Here is a 21,099-nt window from a genome sequence, read left to right on the forward strand (position 1 = left end):
GAGTGGGGAGGAAGGCATAGCAGGGAAGGCACTAGCACCTCACCCTTCTTCAATCAAAGCAGCTCTGCTTTTTTCTGTTTTGTATTTTGTGGTCTACTAAAGGAAAGAAACCCCATATGTTTGAAAACTACCAAACTGGTTGACCGCTAAAGGCTTGTGTCATTTGTAATATCAATTTCTCCTGGAGCACTTGAAGACAGTATTCTTTCCTCACCCCCACCCCCATAAGCACTGAGAAAGTAACAGTTGTCTAGAAATTTGGTCATTTTCACTTAATTTAGGAGGAGGAATTTAACATAGTGGTTAAAAAATCTGCATAGGATTGCCGTAGGATATAAGAAGATAATGCTTGTAAAGCTGTTAGCACCTCATCTGGCATGTAGTATGTATTTAATAAATGCTGGCCACTTATAGACTGGCTCAGAGGAAGAGAAAACATTTTTTACGGTTTGACATTGTAAATTAGGAGCGAAGGGGTGTGTATGGGGCATATCATAAGGTCCTGGATATGACTAACTGGACCCCATTCCTGTCTATCTGGCAATCATTACCTGCAAATAGGACAAGAAGCAAAACACTGCCAAAAAGGGCTGGGAAGCTGCTTGTCCATGCACCCTAACCCCTGAATCCAGCCACTAAAACTGGTGATTTTCTCCCTTTCAAAAAGAGAAGATGGCAAAAGTGAACCAGTATGAGAAGGTTTTGGGTCGTCCTAAATCCAATGAATTATGGATGTCCTTAAACTTGAGAGGCGAAGGAGGCCCCAGAACCATGAGATGAGTCAAAAGCTCCACTCTGGGACATTGGACCTATGACCAGCTAACTAATCCAGGCAGCAGTGTGCTCACAGAAGGCTGGATCCTGAAGGTCCCACTTGTGCTCTGCAGCTGAGGGACCTGATCAGGGACATCCACCAGGTGGTTGAATATAAAAAGGAAGTTCTTCTGGTTTGGGGAGGCTAGACCGCCTGCTCTAGAAGATGGACAACTGAGGGTGGGATGGACCTCAGGGTCTGGGGGCACAGGGAAAAGGTTTGGAGGTACTACCTGGAGGTGTTAGAATACCGTGAAGTCAGAGGCGTTTGGCTGAGAGTGGGCTGTTAGAGCACTGTAGGGGTTAACTGGATTGAGAAGAGGAACTATGAATTATAAGACTATTTAGGAGCAGAGTCTAGGCTCAAGAGTATTGGACAAGATTTGGGAAGCTGGGGCCTCTTCTCAAATCTTAGCTGCGTTCTAGTAGCTAAGCATCCTCTCTCCTCATCCTCTGAAACTTTACATCCCCTTCTTTTCCAGACTTCTTTTAATTTGCGTCTAGAACAGTAACAACAATGGTTTAGCATTATGACCTTCTCAAATATTGCCAAGTATCCACATGTATTCTTCAGTTTGTTTACACCTCAACTAACACTTCTGGATGAATTTTTGTATGATCACATCACTTGGACTAACGCGGAACTCTAAAGCTCAACATTGAGAATACTTCTATGCCAGTTTCTGCTTAAACTCATCAACTAGTCAGCAAAAATAATCCTACTGTAAAGTTCAATTTCTGTGTTTTGTAAAAGAGGAAGCTGTGGGCCCAAAGAGTACAGGATGGGGATGCCAGTCGAAAAAGACCTGCGGGAAGAGTGAGAGGGTAACTGGGAAGGAGATAAGGGAAGAGAAATTGGGGTCTCCAAGGCAGTTCTCAAAGAGAAGGAGGTAGATGTGGAAAGAAGTTTGAAGAGGAGAGAAAGGAGGACATCCACAAACCCAGGAAAAGACTGGTGGACATAATCACACGGTGTTTTCCAGCACATTCAAATTGAATAGAGTAGTACTAGCTGCGCTTGGGGAAATTGTGTGCCAGAACTAGGTCAAGGAGGCCTGCAATGCTCCTTCATCTGCTAAACCATTTTACCTTAGGGCCAGCCTCAGGTTTCTCTCGGTTTTCTCCACTTACTTTATTTTTTTCAGACAGGGTCTTATTCTGTTGCATGAGTTGGAGTGCAGTGGCTCTATCACAACTCACTGCAGCTTTGGTCTCTTGGGCTCAAGCGATCCTCCCACCTCAGCGTCCCGAGTAGCTGGGACCACAGGCACATGCCACTATACCCAGCTTTTTTTTTTTTTTTTTTAGATGTGGTATCTCACTATGTTACCCAGGCTGGTCTGGAACTCCTGGGTTCAAGCGATCCTGCCCTCGGGGACTTCCCAAGTGCTGGGATTACAGGCGTGAGTCACCATGCCCAGCCTCCACTTACTTACGTGTTGAACAGTAGTGGATTCTTGCTGGTGATACTGAGGTTTGTCCTGTGCCCTATATGATTGAGATGCTGCCCCATCCAGCCCTAGAAGAAAGAAGCTGAGTAAATGATCCCACTGGGCCTGTGTGTCTGAGCTGGTTTATTGGTTGCCCTCCCATAGGATGGGGGAAGAAATGAGAGAAGGACATTCTGCAGCAAGCCTCCCATCCCCGCCACCTATTCCTGTTTAAGGACCACGTAGTCCTGTGTGAGAAAAGGGAGGAAGTCATCTTGTAAACGATCATCATCCTGTTGTCTAGAAATGAAGGAAGAGAGGGTTTCAGAGAAGCTGCAAGGGCTGCAGAAGGCTGCACTCAGATTTCCTGTCAGAAGTGGGGTCTGGAATTTGCATAAATAGTAGGCTCCTCCAGGAGAAACCTCTCTACTAGAATTTGCTCCAGAGCAGAATTCAGCATTAAATTCATCCTCAACCCTTTCCCAAAGGAAAGAGTTACTTAGCAACAAGAAAATCCACATGGCTCATGTGGTACTGCAGTGTCAGTGTCAGGGTAAAAGCCTTTCAATCTCATAGATTATTAATACCAGTTCTCTCCTTCTTCCCCCACATATAAATACCTTATGACTAACAGCTTATATATGCAGGTCATTGCCCAGAGTCAGAGGAAAATGTGTGGTTTTATAATGAAGACGTCAGCTGAGTTACCTAGAGTGAATTCAGCCCCATGTCCTTGACCTGATTAGTCCAGTATGATGAGCAGCTGAACCGAGTGCCCATGGCAGGCAGAATAACAACTGCACAAACAGAATCCTAGGCATTGTTATGTCATCTGAGGGGTTCCATCCCAATGGTGGATGTTGGACCAGAATGGCTAGTAAGTCATGTGCTGTTGGCTGTGAGATTTAAATCAAATATATATGAATTATTTTAAAAATACTAGCCAAGTCTGGGCGCGGTGGCTCACGCCTGTAATCCCAGCACTTTGGAAGGCTGAGGTGGCCGGATCACCTGAGGTCAGGAGTTCGAGACCAGCCTGCCCAACATAGTGAAACCCCGTCTCTACTAAAAATACAAAATTAGCCAGGCGTGGTGGCAGGCACCTGTAATCCCAGCTACTCAGGAGGCTGAGGAAGGAGAATTGCTTGAACCTGGGAGGCAGAGGTTGCAGTGAGTGGAGATCGCACCATTGCACTCCAGCCTGGCCAACAAGAGTGAAACTCCGTCTCAAAAAAAACAAAACAAAACTAGCCAGGTGTGATGGCTCACACCTGTAATCCCAGAAATTTGGGAGGCCGAGGTGGGAGGCTGTCTTTAACCCAGTAGTTTGTAACCAGCCTGAGCAACATCGCAGGACCTCATTTCTACAAAAAATTTTTAAAAATTGGCTGGTTCTGCAATCCCAGCACTTTGGGAGGCCGAGACGGGCAGATCACCAGGTCAGGAGATCGAGACCATCCTGGCTAATACGGTGAAACCCCGTCTCTACTAAAAAATGCAAAAAACTAGCCGGGCGAGGTGGCGGGCGCCTGTAAGTCCCAGCTACTCAGGAGGCTGAGGCAGGAGAATGGCGTAAATCCAGGAAGCGGAGCTTGCAGTGAGCTGAGATCCGGCCACTGCACTCCAGCCCGGGCAACAGAGTGAGACTCCGTCTCAAAAAAAAAAAAAAAAAAAAAAAAAAAAAAAAATTGGCTGGTTGTGGTGGCACACGTCTATAGTCCTAGCTACTTGGGAGGCTGAGGCAGGAGGATCATTTGAGCCCAGGAGTTTGAGGTTGCAGTGAGCTATGATTGTGCCATGCCACTGCACTCTAGCCTGGGAGGCAGAGCCAGGCCCTATCTTCCCTCCCCCGCAAAAATACTGCAGTATTGCTTTCATAGGTTAGGTACCCCACAAAATAGACTCCAAGACACTGAGATTTGCATACTAAAGGTTTCTTGGTGAGCACTCCTGGAACAACAGCTGTGAGGAGTAAGGGAAGCAGGAATGGGGGCAAGGTAATTGAGGCAGGGGGTCCAGGTCTTCATCCCCAATCCCAACCCCCACAGCCAATCATCAACCAGCTGTGAGTCCTCAGCAGCCAACAATCCCACAGCTGGGGAACAAGTGCCTTGATCCTGAAGTGGGACCTGGGTGCTGGTGACCTACGCCAAGCTGTCTGTTACAGTTGCTCACTTCCCAAGTATCTCCACATTTATTATCCCATTTTACCTAGTCACTAGCCTGTGAGGTAGCAAGGGCCAGGTAGGGCACATTCTTCCCTGTTAATACACAGGAGAAATGGAACTCCTGAGAATGTGAAAGGCTTGTCCAGAGCCACCTGCGACTTGTCTACCCAGAGTGATCTCTACTTAGCACATAATATTCATTTTTTCTTACGTCCAGAGTCTATAGAACTGTGGAATATAAGAATGAGAAAAGGTAGTGAAGGCCAAGTCATCCAGCCAGCTCACTTTAAAACCCGCCAGGCACAGTAGCTCATGCCTGTAATCCCAGCACTTTTGGGAAGCCAAGGGAGGAGGATCACTTGAGCTCAGGAGTTTGAGATCAGCCTGGCCAACACGACAAGAGCCTGTCTCTACAAAAAATTTTACAAAATTAACTAGGTGCAGTGGCTCATGCCAAGAGTCCCAGCTACTTAGGAGGCTGAGGTAGGAGGACTGGTTGAGCTCAGGAACTCAAGGCTGCAGTGAGCCATGATTGTACCACTGCACTCCAGCCTGGGTGATGGAGTGAGACCCTGTCTCCAAAAAAAAAAAAAGTAAAAATGTAAGAGAACAGGCTTGGAGGAGGGGGACAGTTTCACCCAAAGTCAACCTGCAAGTCTGTGGCAGAACCCAATCTTATGACCAGATTTCCTTCACCCAAGAGCCAGTTTATATTACCTAGGAAGTGCTGGGCACAGTGTGTCACACAGGAGCTACAGACATGGGCAGGTTACAGGCCCTGTCCTGGGGGATTTTAGAATACAGTAAGTTCTCTTCTTTTCTTTTTTTTTGAGTTGGCTTGTGGTTGGTATGGGGGGGGTGATGGAGGGCGTTTGTGTAGTTTATTTGGGTTTTGTCGGAGGGGGGGAGGGAGGGAGGGAGGGAGGGGGGGCGTCTGTGAGGGGTTGGTTTGGGGTAGGGAGGGAGGGGGGCGGGATTTAGGGAGGGGGGAGGGGGTAGGAGGGAGGGAAGGAGGGGGAGTGAGGGAGGGCCCTTTCCAGTCCTTCCTTCCTTCCTCCCTACGTCCTCCTTTCCTTTCCTTCCTTCCTTCCTCCTTCCTTCCTTCCTTCCTTCTTCCTCTTCCTTTGTTTTTTTTCTTTCACGCCTTACCCTGTCACCCAGGCTGGAGGACAGTGGTGCAATCAACCATGGCTCACTGCAGCCTCTACCTCCCAGAAGCAAGTGATCCTCCTACCTCAGCCTCCTGAGTAGCTGGGATCACAGGTATGTGCCACTACACCTTGCTAATTTTTGTGTTTTTTTGTACAGACAAAGGCTTGCCATGTTGCCCAGGCTGGTTGATATGGTTTGGTTCCGTGTCTCCATCCAAATCCTATCCTGAATTGTAATCCCCATAGTCCCCACGTGTCGAGGGAGGGATCAGGTGAGTGGTGATTGGATAATGGGAGTGGTTTCCTCCATGCTGTTCTCATGGTAGTGAGTTCTCACGAGATCTGACAGTTTTATAAGGCAGTTTTCCCTGATCTTGCTCACTCTGTCTCCTGCTGCCTTGTGAAGAAGGTGCCTGCTTCCCCTTCCATTGTGATTGTAAGTTTCCTGAGGCCTCCCCAGCCATGTGGAACTATGAGTCGACTAAACCTCTTTCCTTATAAATTACCCAGTATTTCTTTACAGCAGTGTGAAAATGGTCTAATACACTTGTCTTGAACTCTTGCCTCAAGCGATCCTCCCACCTTGGCCTCCCAGAGTGCTGGGATTACAGGCATGCGCCACTATGCCCTGCTCACTAGGTTTCCACAGTTTCATTTTAATAGTTTTAATGAGACAGAGAAGATGAAACTTTTTGTTCTAGGCTGTCTCTCTCATCACCTTGAGAAGTCCGAATCAGGAAAAAATAGCATATTGTTGCTTCAGAATGAGTAAGCAGTGTTCTCCCTATGTTCCAAACTGCCAATTAGCTGGTACTTATAAAGTTAAATACTCCTAAAAGACACACATGGACGACTCCTCCCTCAATTTTCCACAAGATTCATTTCCAAACTAGTGTCATGGTAGACATGACTAAGACTAAGAAAGCAGACACCTCCTTTCTTCTCCTCCTTCTCTTTAAATGACTTTCCAGTATTTCTACAATCTTTTATTCTATGTCTAGGACACAAGATAACTGTTGTACGGGGTAAAGTGGGTGGGGTTTGTGTTGATGAAGTCACAGACCTATCTTCACCACAAATCTTCCCCGTGTTCATCCCATAGCTAAGACCAAAGTGATGCATGTCTACCTGGGGGCAGGCAGAGGACATTTGCCCTCATCTCATTCACCTCTCCCCATTGGCATTTCCTAGTCAAAACTTCTTTCTTGGTGATGACTGGTCACTGTTTACAGTCCCTCGTTTCTCTCCTCTATTAGAGTGGTTAGTCAGTCGCCTCAACCCTACTAATAAAAATAAACCAGGTGATACTCTGGTTTCTCTTCAGATCATATAAATCTTTCACCTTTTACTAAAGATTCCTGTGGAGAGGAGCAACTTTGAGCTTTTAGCTAACTTTTTGAGGCTTTGCTTTAGCAGGGCTAGTATAAAGAAGAAGAAAACAAACAAGCCAAAAAAAACAATGACTGGGTGTGGTGGCTCACACCTGTAATCCCAGCAGTTTAGGAGGCCGAGGCGGGTGGATCACTTGAGGTCAGGAGTTCGAGACCAGCGTGACCAACATGGTAAAACCCCGTCACTACTAAAAAAGTACAAAAATTAGCCAGGCATGATGGCACACACCTGTAGCTCCAGCTACTTGGGAGGCTGAACCAGGAGAATCACTTGAACCCTCGGGAGGCAGAGGTTGTGGTGAGCCAAGATCGCACCACCGCACTCTAGCCTGGGAGACAGAGTGAGACTCCATCTGAAGAAAAAAAACAAAAGCGACAACAACAACACCCAGGTGAACCTGATAAAACCTGACACAAAGTCCCTTCTATCCACCATCCAAGTTTCTCAGAGAGCTCCCCATAGGGGCAGAAACCTGCATGTATGTCTGGCCTTGGAAAGAAGGCCCAAAAGCTGCTAGAACATTCTGTTAAGAAATGTGCATGGGAGCATAGACCTTAAAAGTAATTAGACTGCAGGCTAGAACATAATTTTAATGCAAAGTAGAAAGGATCAATCCACTTCGTCACTTTCCTTGCTCTCGCTCTGTCACCTCCTCTTTCTTGTGGCTCTGAGAAGGTGGGGGAAGCAGGCAGTATTTCCACAGCAGTTGTCCATATAGGAAAGTGTCTCCCCCATTGGTAGCTTGCTCCCAGATCTGGGGCAATGCTAGTGTCCTTTAGATCTGGGAGCAGACATGAAACAATAAAATAATTTACATGTGGTTCATTGCCTCTACTAATTCCATCTCTTCCTCCTTGTAGTCACAGGGCAGCTGCATCGTCCTTGGACTCATGGGGTCCCAAAGTTACTTTTAAAGAACCTGCAAAATAAATGCATAATGGGGAAGAGTGAACTTCTTAGGAGTGGCGGGGTAGAGAAGAGGGGAGAAGAGCCAGGGTCTTTCAAAGTATCTCCTTTCTGCCTGAAAGTAGGAGGAGGGGAAAGGTGAATTTGGGGAAGGAAGGCAGGAAACAGAAAAAATGTACCTTCTCTGCTGAGAGACTTTGTTTGCCATTATTCATGTTGATGTTCTTCATGGAGATAAGGGTGATGCTGTCTTTCTCTCCATTGGCTGTGGAGCAGCTGGGGGAGGAAGGGTGTCTGGGTTAAAGAGAGGAGGAGGGCAGGGCAATGGGGAGTCAGGGAACTGTGAGGTTGTTGAGCCTTAGACCTTTGTCTCAAAAAATCTATATGTTGGTGGTGAATCATAATGAAATGAGAGTGTGCTTTGAAGACCAGAAGACTGCATTTATTTATTTATTTAGAGATGGAATCTTGCTCTGCCACCCAGGCTGGAGTGCAATGGCGCAATCTCAGCTCACTGCAACCTCCACCTCCTGGGTTCAAGCAATTTTCCTGCCTCAGCCTCCTGAGTAGCTGGAATTACGAGCACGTGCCACCACACCCAGCTAAATTTTGTATTTTTTAGTAGAGACAAGATTTTACCACGTTGGCCAGGCTGGTCTTGAACTCCTGATCTCAAATGATCTGGCCATCTTGGCCTCCCAAAGTGCTGGGATTACAGGTGTGAGCCACTGTGCCTGGCCAAGACTTGCATTTAAATTTTGGTGTTACTACCTACTACTTGTTTGATCTTTACCAAGTTACAGTCTTTATTAAAGCCTCAATTTTATTTTTTTAGTTTTTATTGAGACAGGGTCTTGCTCTGTCACCCAGACTGGAGAACTGTGACACAACCACAGCTCACTGCAGCCTTGACCTCCTGAGCCTACACAATCTACCTGCCTCAGCCTTCCAAAGTACTGAGATTACAGGCGTGAGCCATCACATCCACCAAAGCCTCAACTTTTTTCCCCCTGAGATGGAGTCTTGCTCTGTCACCCAGGCTGGAGTGCAGTGTGTGTGTTGTGTGGTGTGGTGTGTGTGTATGGTATGGGGGGATGTGTGTGGTGTGTGGCTGTGTGGTGTATGTGTGTTGTTTGGGTGGGTATGTTGGGTATGGGGTGTGGGGTGTGTAATGTGGGTATGTGTAGTGGGGTATGGGATGTGTGGTGTGTTTGTGGTGTGTGTGTGGTTTGGGTGGGTGTGTGGGGTACGTGTGTGGGGAGGGTGGGTGTGTATAGTATGGGTATAAGGGTGGGTATGGTGTGGGTGGGTGTGTAGGGTATAGGGTGTGGGACATGTGTGTGTGTAGTATGGGATGGATGTATTGGTGTGTATGTATAGTATAGGGTGTGGGGGGTGTGTGTTTGTGGTGTGGATGTGTGGGGTATGGGGCATGTTGTGTTGTTTATGGTGTGTGTGGGATGTGTGTGTATAGTACAGGGTGTGTGTGTGGTGCATGGGGTGTATGTGGTGTGTGGGTGTGTGTGTAGTGTGGGGTATGGGATGTGTTGTGTGTTTGTGGTGTATGTGGGAGTGTGTGTATAGTATGGAGTGTGTGTGTGGTATGTGAATGTACGTGGGGTGTGTGTGTAGTATTTGGGTGTGTGTGAGTAGTGTGGGGTGTGGGATGTGTTGTGTGTGGTGTGTAGGGGTGTGTGTATATGATGTGTGGGGTGTGTGGGTATATGTGTATAGTGTGGGGTGTGTGGTAGGTTTGTGGTATGTGTGTGTGTGTGTAGTGTGGGGCGTGTGTAGTGTGTGATATGTGTGTGGAGTGTGGTGTGTGGGGTGTGAAGCCTGTGGTGTATTTGAGATGTGTGTGTGTAGAGGGGTGTATAGTATGGGGTGTGTGTGGTTTGTGGGGGGTGTGTGGTAGGTGGGTATATGTGTGGAGTGTGGGGTGTGGAGTGTGTGGTGTGTTTGTGGTATGTGTGTGGGGGTGTGTATAGTATGGGGTGTGTGTGGTGTGTGATGTGTGAGGGGTGTGTGGTGTGTGTGTGTGTAGTGTGGGGGGTGGGAGGTGTGGTATGTGGTGTGTTTGAGGTGTGTGTGAGGGTGGTGTGTACAATATGAGATGTGTGTGGTGTGTGGTATGTGAGGTGTGGGTGTGTGAGTGTGTGCGTGTGGAAGGCAGGAAGTGTGAATTCCCTCTGGGAGTTGGGATCTGGGTGTCAGATAGAAGATTCTTCTGACGTTCTTACCTTTCAGACAGCCCTGAACTCCCAGGTTTCTGGGGATCTGTAAAAGCCAAAGGCACGGATTGGGGCTCACATGCTGTAACTCACAAGTCCAGCCTTCCTCTCAAAGCCCACCTGGGGACCCTCCCGCTCATGGAGAGGCACTCATGTGCCATTCCTTCCCCCAGATGCAGGCTGGTGTGAGCTGGGGCTCTAGCCCTGGGTCTGCCAGCAGAGGGGAAAAGGGTCCCCGAGGGCAGGGTACGCACCTTCAGACTCCTTGCTCTTCTGACACTTGAACCTCAGGCTGACCACACCGACTAGGACAATCACCACAACCACCAGGATGACAATGAAGCTGATAACGCCTGAACAGAGAAAAGAATGGGGTGAAGGGGGCCAGTCGGGGCAACAAAGGGGGGCCAACAAGAGTCCAGCGTTCCTTTCCCAGCTGAGTACTTTGTAGACAGGCTCCAGGAGCAAAGTGAGTTCCACTTCTCTGCTGAACAGGTGAGCTCTCAGCCTGCCGCCCCCTCTCCATCCCCCTGAGAACATGGAACCCAGCACAACTAAGAAGAGTGGACTGGAGGGGCAGGAGCCCCCCTCCCACAAGGGTCTTCCTCATAAGCCAGAACCTCCTGGAACAAATGGGTGAAATTTGAACTTGCGTTTCCAGATCTAGAGTCCAAGTCAATTCTAGGGGTGGGGTTCCCTCCTATGTCCCACCTTCTCCTCCCGCTCTCACCAAATGCAGCCACAGTGAGCACAGTCTCCGACGTGGGGCTGGGCAGGATGGTTGTATCTTCCCTCATGCTCAGGCTCATGGTGGTTGAATTGGGGGGAACATTTTGAAATGTGTCTAAAATGGAGTGGGGTCAGGGGCATCAGTGAAGGGGACTGACACAGCCTATCAGCGAGAGCTAGCTTCCCTCCCGCTTCCCCCTAGTGAAGGACCAGAATTTATGCTGCAGAGCTATGAGGTCAGACTGGGCAAAATAGAGCCGTCTGTATTGTGCCAGGGTTGAGGTGGGAGGAACGTTTCTGCTCAGGCAAGGCTCCAACAAACCAGGCTGCTTGTTAAGGGCAAAGGTTTCCGACTCTCTTTAAAAGTGCTATGCTGGCCTGGTGCAGTGACTCATGCCTGTAATCCCAGTACTTTGGGCGGCTGAGACAGGTGGATCACTAGAAGTCAGGAGTTTGAGACCAGCCTGGCCAAAATGGTAAAACCCCATCTCTCCTAAAAATAAAAATAAAAAATAAAAAATAAAAAAAAGATCGGGCACGGTGGCTCACGCCTATAATCCCAGCACTTTGGGAGGCCAAGGTGGGCAGATCATGAGGTCAGGAGTTCGAGACCAACCTGGCAATATGGTGAAATCCCATCTCTACTAAAAATACATAATTGGCCGGGCGCGGTGGCTCAAGCCTATAATCCCAGCACTTTGGGAGGCCGAGACGGGCAGATCACGAGGTCAGGAGATCGAGACCATCCTGGCTAACACTGTGAAACCCCGTCTCTACTAAAAAATACAAAAAACTAGTCGGGCGAGGTGGCGGGCGCCTGTAGTCCCAGCTACTCGGGAGGCTGAGGCAGGAGAAGGAGGCGGAGCTTGCAGTGAGCTGAGATCCGGCCACTGCACTCCAGCCCCGGCGACAGAGTAAGAATCCGTCTCAAAAAAAAAAAAAAAAAAAATACATAATTACCCAGGCATGGTGACGCGTGCCTGTAGTCCCAGCTAGCCAGGTGACTGAGGCAGGAGAATTGCTTGAACCCAGGAGGCAGGGATTGCAGTGAGGCAAGATTGTGCCACTGCACTCCAGTCTGAGTGACAGAGCGAGACTCTGTCTCAAAACAAAAAACAAAAAAAAAACTAGCTAGGCCTGGTGGCACATGCCTGTAATCCCAGCTACTCAGGAGGCAGAGGTTGCAGAGAGTCGGGATCGCACCACTGCACTCCAGCCTGGATGACAGAACAAGACTCCTTCTCAACAACAAAAAAGGCACTATGTCACCTGTGTCTTCCCTCCTCAACGCATCATACTTCAGGCCCAATTGCTGTTCCACTTCCTTATCCCTCCTACTCCCCCTTCCCAAATAAGTCTGGGAGAATAAAAAATCTGAGAGCCAAGAGATAAGATGAGAGAAAGGGTCACAGATATCTCCTGCCCACTCCTCTTCAGGGTGAGCGCAGCAGGACATACCTCTGCTTGTGCCTCCGCCTCTTCCACCGCTGGGGACACCTGCGCCTGCACCATGAAACAGCATGACCAAGATGGGGGATCCCCCAGCAGCCCTTCTCCCTCTCTGCTAAGCAAAGGCCAATCTTCCTTGCCTGAGAGGAGTCTAGCCCTTTCCCAGCCTTTTCTGCCTTCCTTTTCCTTCATTTTGGGGTATCCTTCCCCTCCCTCTCCTCTCTGGCTATGCCTTTCTCAGTCTCAAGTCTAAGCTCCTTTTACCTTCATTGTGACCAGGCCCAAGTTTCTGCCTCTATGCCCCACCAAGCCTCTTTCTTTCCTGAGCCAGGGTGCCACTGATGTCGGTCCTGACCCCTGTGGCCTCCTGAAGAGGGCAGAAGGAACCCATCCAGATGGAACCTAGTGTTTTTCACCGCTGCCCCTCGCCTTGGGCACTCAACAAATCCTGATGTGTGCATCTGTGGCTTGGCCCAAGTTAGGCCCAGCCAGGTCAGGAAGAGCCCATCCGCAGTGCCTGCCCTCGGCGTCACGGGTTTACTGGGTGCCATGGGGGCCTGCACGGCCTTCTTTGGAGCTGCTGTGAATGAGGAAGCACATGTGGGCCTGCTCAGGGCCTTGGCTGGCGTGTGCACCGGAAGGGCTCTTCAGTCCAAAATCTTCCTCTTCTTTCCTGCTTTCAGTTCCAGAAGGGGCCATTCTCTTGTTCACCTCTGGGCAGTTCCCTCTGCCTGGAATAAGCCCCACTACCCTCCATCCCACAGCCTCCACGTGCTCAGCTGACCCTTTCTCGGCTTGGCTTCAGAAGCCGCTTCTAGCAGTCATCCTTGGCCCCCAAGTCCAAAGTGACTGACATGTGCCTGGGCTCCCACACTTCTGCTTGTGCCCACCGCAGCCCTTCTCACCCTGCATGTCATCATCAGCGTGAGGTTCTATTTCCTTGTCTGTTCCCCCTCGCCCTGGTCTATAGTCTCTTTTAGAGCAGAAACTGTGTCGGGGTCCTCACTGGGCCCTCCCTGGATGCGTTTGTAGTCTGAATGACACAGTACCTGGCGTACCGGTGCTGGCCAGATGGCTTAGGCTGTTAGCCTCTGAGGAAGGGATGTATCCTGCAAGGACAGAAGCAGATGGGGAGTGGGAGGTGGGGCAAGTTTAGTGACACCACACTCCCTCGCCCATCCAAGAACCCCTGGGCTCCAAGCAGGTCTGAATGAATGGATGTGGGGCAGGAGCAGGGACCTCAGTAACTGCACTCACTTACCTGGGTTGGAAGAAACTGGCTCTGTGGTCGGACTTAGACTGCCGAGGCCTCCTGAAACAGATCATCTGAGGCTGAGGGGTGCACAGCCTCCTACTGTTCCATCTCCCTCTCTTCTTCCCTAGATCTGTGTGTCTTTCTCCCTACCCCATTCCCCACCCCTCACTCCCAACCATTCACCTCTTTTTTCTTTCAAGGCACATTAGACTCGGCCAGGCTGAAAAAAAAAATCCTTAGATGAGCTCAGCTTTGGTGAGTCCTGAGAGCTCCTGCTCCAGCCGCAGTCCCAGCCCCCTGAGGTTAAGGCTAAATTGGCACAGAGCTCCTCTCGCCCTTCCTAAGCTCCTAGGCCTACACGCTGGAGTAGAGCCATGTTTGGTCTTACCCTGAGAGCTAGAGGTCTGAGTCGTTGTGGGCTGGGAGTTGTAGCCTGCAAGAGAAAGCAAAACACATAGCTTGGTAAGTCCCCTGCCTAGCACAGAGCCTAGAGAGGAACCCTCAGAAAGCCTTCTGGCACCGCCTGGGCAACATAGCAAGACCCTGTCTCCTTAAAAAGGTTTTTTTTGTTTGTTTGTTTTTTTAATTCTTCAGGCATAGTAGTGCACACCTGGAGTCCTATCTACTCAGGAGGCTGAAGTGGGAGGATTGTTTGAGCCCAGAAGGGTGAGGCTGGCTTCAGCAAGCTATGATTGCACCACTACACTCCAGCCTGGGCAACAGACAGAGACCCTATCTCAACAAAAAGAAAAGAAAAGAAAAAACACTGTCCAGGTGCGGTGGTTCACGCCTGTAATCCCAGCACTTAGGGAGGCCAAGGGGGGTGGATCATGTGAGGTCAGGAGTTCAAGACTAGCCCGGCCAACATGGTGAAACCCTGCCTCTACTAAAAATACAAAAATTAGCTGGCCTGATGGTGCACACCTGTAATACCAGCTGCTTGGGAGGCTGAGGAATGAGAATCGCTTGAACCCGGGAGGTAGAGGTTGCAGTGAGCTGAGATCGTGCCATTGCACTCCAGCCTGGGCGACAAAGTGAGACTCCATCTCAAAAAAAAAAAAAAAGAAAAGAAAACAGAAAAAACCCTTTTGGCTTTCTAAGCCTCCCATGCTAGAAGGCAGACACACTAGGCAGAGGGCTAAAGGGTGCGGGCTGTAGCTCATGGTGCTGGCTTCCTCCGAGACTGTGACTCAGTAGCAGCATCACCACTACCTCATGGCTCAGGGTCCTGAAGTCCTTCCCTGGCTCTTCAATCTAACATGGGCATTTTACCAACCTGATGCAGGGTCAGGGGAAGGTTATTTTAAACTAGTGACATTTCTAAGGAAGGACAGAGGACCTGCCACACCTTGACAAGGAAGGGCCCAGGACTCCAGGTCCATAGGCTAATGTTTACCCTAAGCTACTGTCACCCTAGTCCTGCCCCCAAGGAAGGGGCTAAGAGATGGGAAGGTGAGTGAGATGGGGATGGGGATTAGGGCTTGTATCTTGGCTGGAGGTAGGAGCCTGTGCAGGAAGTAAGTTCTGAGGTATATATAGGAGGCAGGGAAACTCTAGCCTGAGCAACCCATTCACTTTTACAGGCAGAGGATACATAGGAAATGGTTGTTATTGACCAAACCCAGAGAGGGGTCAGTCACCAAGAGTCCCCAGTCAGAAGCCCTCACTGGCTTTTTTGTATGTACAAGTGTGTCTGCGGGGCTCTATGCAAATGTGAGTGCATGCTCGTGTGCCCCTGTGTGTGTCCTGCTGTGTATGTGGAACCTGAAAGGTCAGGTTGTATTTGCTCATTTTCCACAATGAAATCATTCTTGAAACCTGTGAACAATGTGAAAGGAAAATAACGTGGGGAAGTGGAGCCGCCCAACTGGGTTCCCGTCCCTCTGCTTGAGTGGGGACTAAAGCCCCTGGCCTGGCTCTGCTGCTCCCTTGGCCTCTCAGCATCAGGGGAGCATTCAGCCCAGGCCTGGGTGGACAGAGGCGGCTGGGTGCCAGGGGTCCACCCCTGCCTGTGGCAGCCTGCTGCTGTGCTTATTTTCCTTAAGCCACTGCCTTCCTCCATGGGGCTATCATTTGGATAGTGTAGAATTAATTGTTTCCAAGTGTAAAATTGCCAAACCCTGGGCCATGTTTTTCTAGATCACCATTTCTGAGAGTCCCATTCCCTTGTTGCGGGGAGGGGGATGGTCAAGAGGGAAGTTAAAATTTACAGGAAGCCCAGGCTAGAGAAAACCCTTTCTAGCTAGGGATGACCCTGGGAGAATCTTTTTAACCCAAGGCATGACCTGAAAACATCTATCAGTTACTAATCCAGCATATCTAATGTACTTTTTTTTTCTTTTTTTGAGATAGTTTCTCTCTTGGTCACCCAGGCTGGAGTGCAGTGGCACGATCTCAGCTCACTGCAACCTCCGCCTCCTGGGCTCAAACAATTCTCCTGCCTCAGCCTCCTGAGTAGCTGGTATTACAGGCTCCTGCCACCACGCCCGGCTAATTTTTATATTTTTAGTAGAGATGGGGTTTCACCATGTTGGCCAGGCTGGTCTCAAACTCCTGACGTCAGGTGATCCATCCGCCTCAGCCTCCCAAAGTGCTGGGATTACAGGCGTGAGCCACCATGCCCGGCCTAATGTACTATCTAAATGCTGTAAGGTTATAACTTAATTTTTGGTGGGAAGGCACAAGGAACTGCCCTTCTGCATTTATCTAGAAAGAAAACTATTCAGTGGCTTAGGAGGAGTTCCAAAGTCACAAGCTTCAAGACCCACTAGCCTGCTCTTTCCTTGCCTCTTGCCCCTCCCACTACCCAAACTTCTTGTCACCAACAAAGATTCCTCTGTGAGTAGGGGAGGGACTTAGCAAGCATCTGTATCTACAGCAGAGGGTGTCTCTGACCACGGGGCCTGCAGACGCCCAAAGAGCTCTAGCCACAGGAATTTCTGATTTCTCTGGTTTCCCCTCTCTAATCCTGTCTGCGTTATCCCCTTCTGGTCTATCTCCACACACACCCCTCCCCATTTTCCTCAGAAGCATAGTTTAGTAGTTAAAATCGTGGGTGTTAATGGAGCCCGGCAAGCCTGAGTTCAAGTCCTGGCGTTGTCGCTCTCTGGCCTAGGCCTCAGTTTTCTTTCAAGTGCAAGTGACCAGCCTGGGCAACATGGTAAAACCTTGCTCTACAAAAAAATACAAAAATTAACCAGGTGTGGTGGCGTGTGCCTGTAGCCCCCAGCTACACAGGAGGGTAAGGCAGGAGGATTGCTTGAGCCCAGGAGGTCAAGGCTGCAGTGAGCCATGATCACGCCACTGCACTCTGGCCTGGGCAATGGAGCTATCCTGTCTCAAAAATAACTAAGTAAAATGCAAGTGGTATTAGTACCTCGCAAATTGTTATGAGGGAAGGAAAATGCATATGAAGCACTTAACTCAGTACCTGACAAGCTCAATGAAGGCCAGACACTTTTGTTTTTGCCCCATTCTCTCAAATCCTCCAAGTCTCAAGTCTGCCCTGCCTCTGGGTATCCATAGTCAAGTCCCTTTATGGGCCTGAATATGCTCAGGATTCCTCAGTCCATCAAGATGAAGGAGCCAGGAAGAGAGGTTAGGAAACTCAGGGGGAGGTGATAGCGGCTTAGGTAGAGCTGACACAGGGCATTTGAGAGCCCTGGCACTTGCCTGGGAGAAAACAGTGTGTAGGGAGGCTGGGAAAAGTCTACGCCTGTGAAAATGCCACCTCATGAGCCTCACCTGCAGTTTCCACAACAGCCTAGACCCCCAGCCCGAGAACTGTGACTCTGTCATGGAGGGGGTAGAAGGGGATGGGGACAATCAGAGTTTTGTCCTCCAGCCCATGGGCTTTTAGAGAAATGCCTGCCCTCTCCAGGAGGCAGTGTTCTGGTACTCAGGCCTCTTACCCACCACCGATGGGGGGCCACCACCCCTCCCCATCCAAACCCTCTTGCGCACTCTTTCTGCTGCTTTGAGCACAGAGGACTTGTAGAGGGTGAGGTGGGGGCAGGGCAGAGATGGTCAAAGGGAAGTTGCTGCCCTGTGAGTCAGAATGTCCTGGACTCATCATGATTCCCAGCAACTGCTCCCTGATGCGAGGACCCCTACGAGTGGCTTCACAACTCATTGGCTGGCAAAGCCTGTCGGAGAGGTGAGGTTTCCGTGTAGCCTCCTCTGGAGGTCATCTCCTCTAGACCCCTGGATGTGAGAGTGTTATGCACATCCTCCTTGGTGAACAGTTCTTTGTGTCTAACCTGAGTCCCTCTTGCTGTGATTTAAGTTTACAATCAACATTTGGAATTCCTAGGCTGCTACTCCTCATGTGAAAGGAGAGAACAGATCCCCTGTGAAGCCCAAGGTGCAGAGGATTTGTCTTAGAACAGTTGATAGAGGGGCCGTAGTCAGCCCTTCCCGAAGATCAGAGGGTGAGCCTCATGAGTAGCCTGAGCACATCCTAGAAGAAGCTTTGGGCCTGGGTCTCGCACGAACACAGCTCCCTCCCACAATTCAGGAGGCCAGCCTCTATGGGGAGCCCAGCTCCCCCAGGGCAATTTCCTACAAGAGGGTTTAACCATAGCTCCATTTTACCCCTGCCTGGTAATCAGGACCCCCAATCCAACTGATCCCCTTCAATGAAAAGGCTCTGGAATTTCCCCTGGGCACAGTCCCTGGATGGAAAGCATGTGTATTCTGAGAAAGGGACTGACGCCTAGAATGGCCAGCTGTGGAGAGGAATTGCTGTGGAAAAGTGGCAGGCGCCTCTTACCTCGGAACAGGAGGAAGCCCAGGATCACCCAGCACAGCTGCATGGCTCCTGCGGTGCCCATGTCAGCTGGATATGTGGCGGGCAGGCAGCAGCTCAGTGGAGGCTCTGTCCATAGTGGAGAAGAGAGGGAGAGCTGGGGCGGGGTGGGGGTGGGGACTGGCTCTCCAGGAGCTTCCTGTCAAAAGAATAGAAGGAAACACATTGGGACCAGCTCCAGGGGCCCTGCTCAGCCATGTCCAGATGAGGATGTGAGGCTGCAGCAGCAACTGTGCCTGCCCAGCATGGCTTCTAGTGCCTATGCACAATGACTAACCATGGTAACCTGGCCCCATCCCCATTCTCTTCCCTTCTGAGGGATCCATCAGGTTCCACCACAGATCGCCTGGGGGTTTTTCTGGAATCTAACACCAATCCCGCCCAGTACTGTTTCAGACCAGGTTCTCCTTTCCCATGATTCAGCCTGGAAGCCCAGCCCACCAGCCGCCCATGCTCCCTGGACTCTGAATTCTCCACATTCCTCTCCCTCCTCAGGGATCCCAGTGCAGATAGGACTCCCTACATCTTTCAGAGAGGCCCAACATGCATGATGATTATTCCTTTTTTACTTTTTGTAAAGAGATAGGGTCTTGCTCTATTGCCCAGTCTGTACTCAAACTCCTGGGTTCAAGTGATCCTCCTGCCTCAGCCTCACAAGTAGCTAGGACTTCAGGCATGTGCCACCATGCCTGGTATTGTTGTTATTAATAGAAACGCAAGAGTACCTATTTGAAGCACTCCTCCCTCTGCACCCTCACTGGGGTGAGGTGTCCCCTGTCCTCAGCATCCGGCAGCACTCATCCTTATCCCAGGATTCTCTTTCTTACAGACTACGAGCCAGCATTGTGACTTTTTTCAGTATTCCTTGGACCTGGCACAATGCCTGCCACATAGCAGGTCCTCAGCACATATTTACTGAACTAAACTCAAAAGATTTAAGGTCAGGGCTGCACAGTGGCTCATGCCTACGATCCAGCACTTTGAGAGGTTGAGGCAGAGGATTTCTTGAGGCCAGGAGTTTGAGACCAGACTAGGCAACACAGCAAGACCCTGTCTCTACAAAAAAAAAAAAAAAATTTAATTAGCCAGGCATGGTGGTGCATGCCTGTAGTCCTAGCTACTCATGAGGCTAAGGTGAGAGGACCTCCTCAGCCCAAGAGTTCAAGGCTGCAGTGAGCTATGATCAGAGTGAGACCCCATCACTGAAATTAAAAAAAAAAAAGATTCGAAAGCAGAGGAATGTTACAAAAAATCCTACCTCCTTAATATTAATTACATTATTGTTATTAATTTCCTTCCAGTCTATTTGCCTTCCAGTCTTTGACAATATGCATATACATATACAATCATTTATATGATTGGTATCCTTTTTTCTTTCCTTTTTTTTTTTTTTTTTTTTGAGACAGTCTCTCACTGTTACCCATATTGGAGTGCAGTGCAAGATCTCTGCTCACTGCAGCCTCCGCCTCCCGGGTTCAAGCCATTTTCATGCCTCAACCTCCAGCGCAGCTGGGACTGCAGGCTCATGCCACCAAGTCTGGCTAATTTTTGTATTTTCAGTAGAGACAGGGTTTCACCATGTTGGCCAGGCTGGTCTCGAACTCCTGACCTCAAATGATCCTCCTGCGTTGGTCTCCCAAAGTGCTAGGATTACAGGCATGAGCTACCATGCCTAGCCCTTTTTTCTTTATTTTTTAAATATTTTATTATGAAGCAGTCACAAGAAAAGTTGAAAGTACATTACATAGAACTTTTTTAACTTTTTTCCCTGAACTGTTTCAGAGAAAATTGTCAACAGGATGCCCCATCACCCCGAATAGTGTGTATTTCCTACAAGGGACAGTCTCCTACATAATCACAATACAGCTATCAAAATTAGGAAATTAACATAAATATATTAATATCATCTAATCTTCAGATCCTATTCAAATTTTGGCAGTTGTTTCAATAATGTTCTTTATAGCAAAAGGATCCTGTCCAGAATTACTCATTGAAAGTCTCTTTAGTCTCCTTCAATCCGGAATACCTCAGCCTTTCCTTGATTTTCATGACCTAAACACTTTTGAAGGTTACAGTCCAGTTATTTTATAGAAGGTCTCTTAATTTTGGTTTCTCTGATGTTTCCTCATGATAAGATTTAGGTTATCTATATTGACAGTGACGTCGAAGAAGCAATGTTGAGCCCCTCTCTTCGCATCCTATCAAATAATGCAAGATTTTTTTCCTTTTTTTTAAGAGACAGAGTCTCAGGGATGGGTGTGATGGCTCACGCCTGTAATCCAGCACTTTGGGAGGCTAAGGAGGGAGGATTGCTTGAGCTCAGGAGTTTGAGACCAGCCTGGGCAACATGGCAAAACCTTGTCTCTGCTAAAAATAGAAAAATTAGCTAGGTTTGGCCGTACCTGCCTGTAGTCCCGGCTACTCAGGAGGCTGGGATGGGGAGGATGGCTTGAACCTGGGAGGCGGGGGTTGCAATGAGCCAAGATTGTGCCACCGCACTCCAGTCTGGATGACAGAGCCAGACCCTGACTCAAAAGAGAAAAAAAAGAGAGAAGGTTCTGGCTCTGTCACCCAGACTAGAGTGCAATGGCGCAATCTCACCTCACTGAAGCCTTGAACTCCTGGGCTCAAGTGACCTTCCTGCCTCAGCCTCCTGAATTGCTGGGATTACAGGCGTGAGCCACAATGCCTGGCTCAATTTTTTTTTTTTCTGCGATGGAGTCTCATTCTGTCACCGAGGCTGGAGTGCAGTGGCATGATCTCAGCTC

General features: G+C 49.2%; 1 protein-coding gene and 1 non-coding gene across 2 annotated transcripts; one reads left to right on the forward strand and one right to left on the reverse strand.

Annotated features, from left to right (window-relative positions):
• The first annotated feature begins 6,866 nt into the window (after positions 1 to 6,866).
• LOC115896577 lies at positions 6,867 to 6,982 on the forward strand. Its single transcript, XR_004056497.1, has one exon. It is a non-coding gene; the product is annotated as a U5 spliceosomal RNA (small nuclear RNA).
• Positions 6,983 to 7,518: 536 nt separating this feature from the next.
• On the reverse strand, positions 7,519 to 18,451 carry ECSCR (endothelial cell surface expressed chemotaxis and apoptosis regulator). Its single transcript, XM_010388118.2, has 10 exons — positions 18,296 to 18,451; positions 13,913 to 13,957; positions 13,531 to 13,581; positions 13,319 to 13,378; positions 12,279 to 12,323; positions 10,822 to 10,935; positions 10,346 to 10,444; positions 10,101 to 10,137; positions 8,040 to 8,136; positions 7,519 to 7,873 (listed from the first exon to the last, which is right to left on the reverse strand). Exons 1-10 carry the CDS (start codon positions 18,354 to 18,356, stop codon positions 7,865 to 7,867), a joined length of 618 nt encoding a protein of 205 aa, XP_010386420.1. The 5' UTR covers positions 18,357 to 18,451; the 3' UTR covers positions 7,519 to 7,864.
• Positions 18,452 to 21,099: the final 2,648 nt, after the last annotated feature.

The sequence above is a fragment of the Rhinopithecus roxellana genome, chromosome 3 (assembly GCF_007565055.1).
Source record: "Rhinopithecus roxellana isolate Shanxi Qingling chromosome 3, ASM756505v1, whole genome shotgun sequence".
Lineage (NCBI taxonomy): Eukaryota > Metazoa > Chordata > Mammalia > Primates > Cercopithecidae > Rhinopithecus > Rhinopithecus roxellana.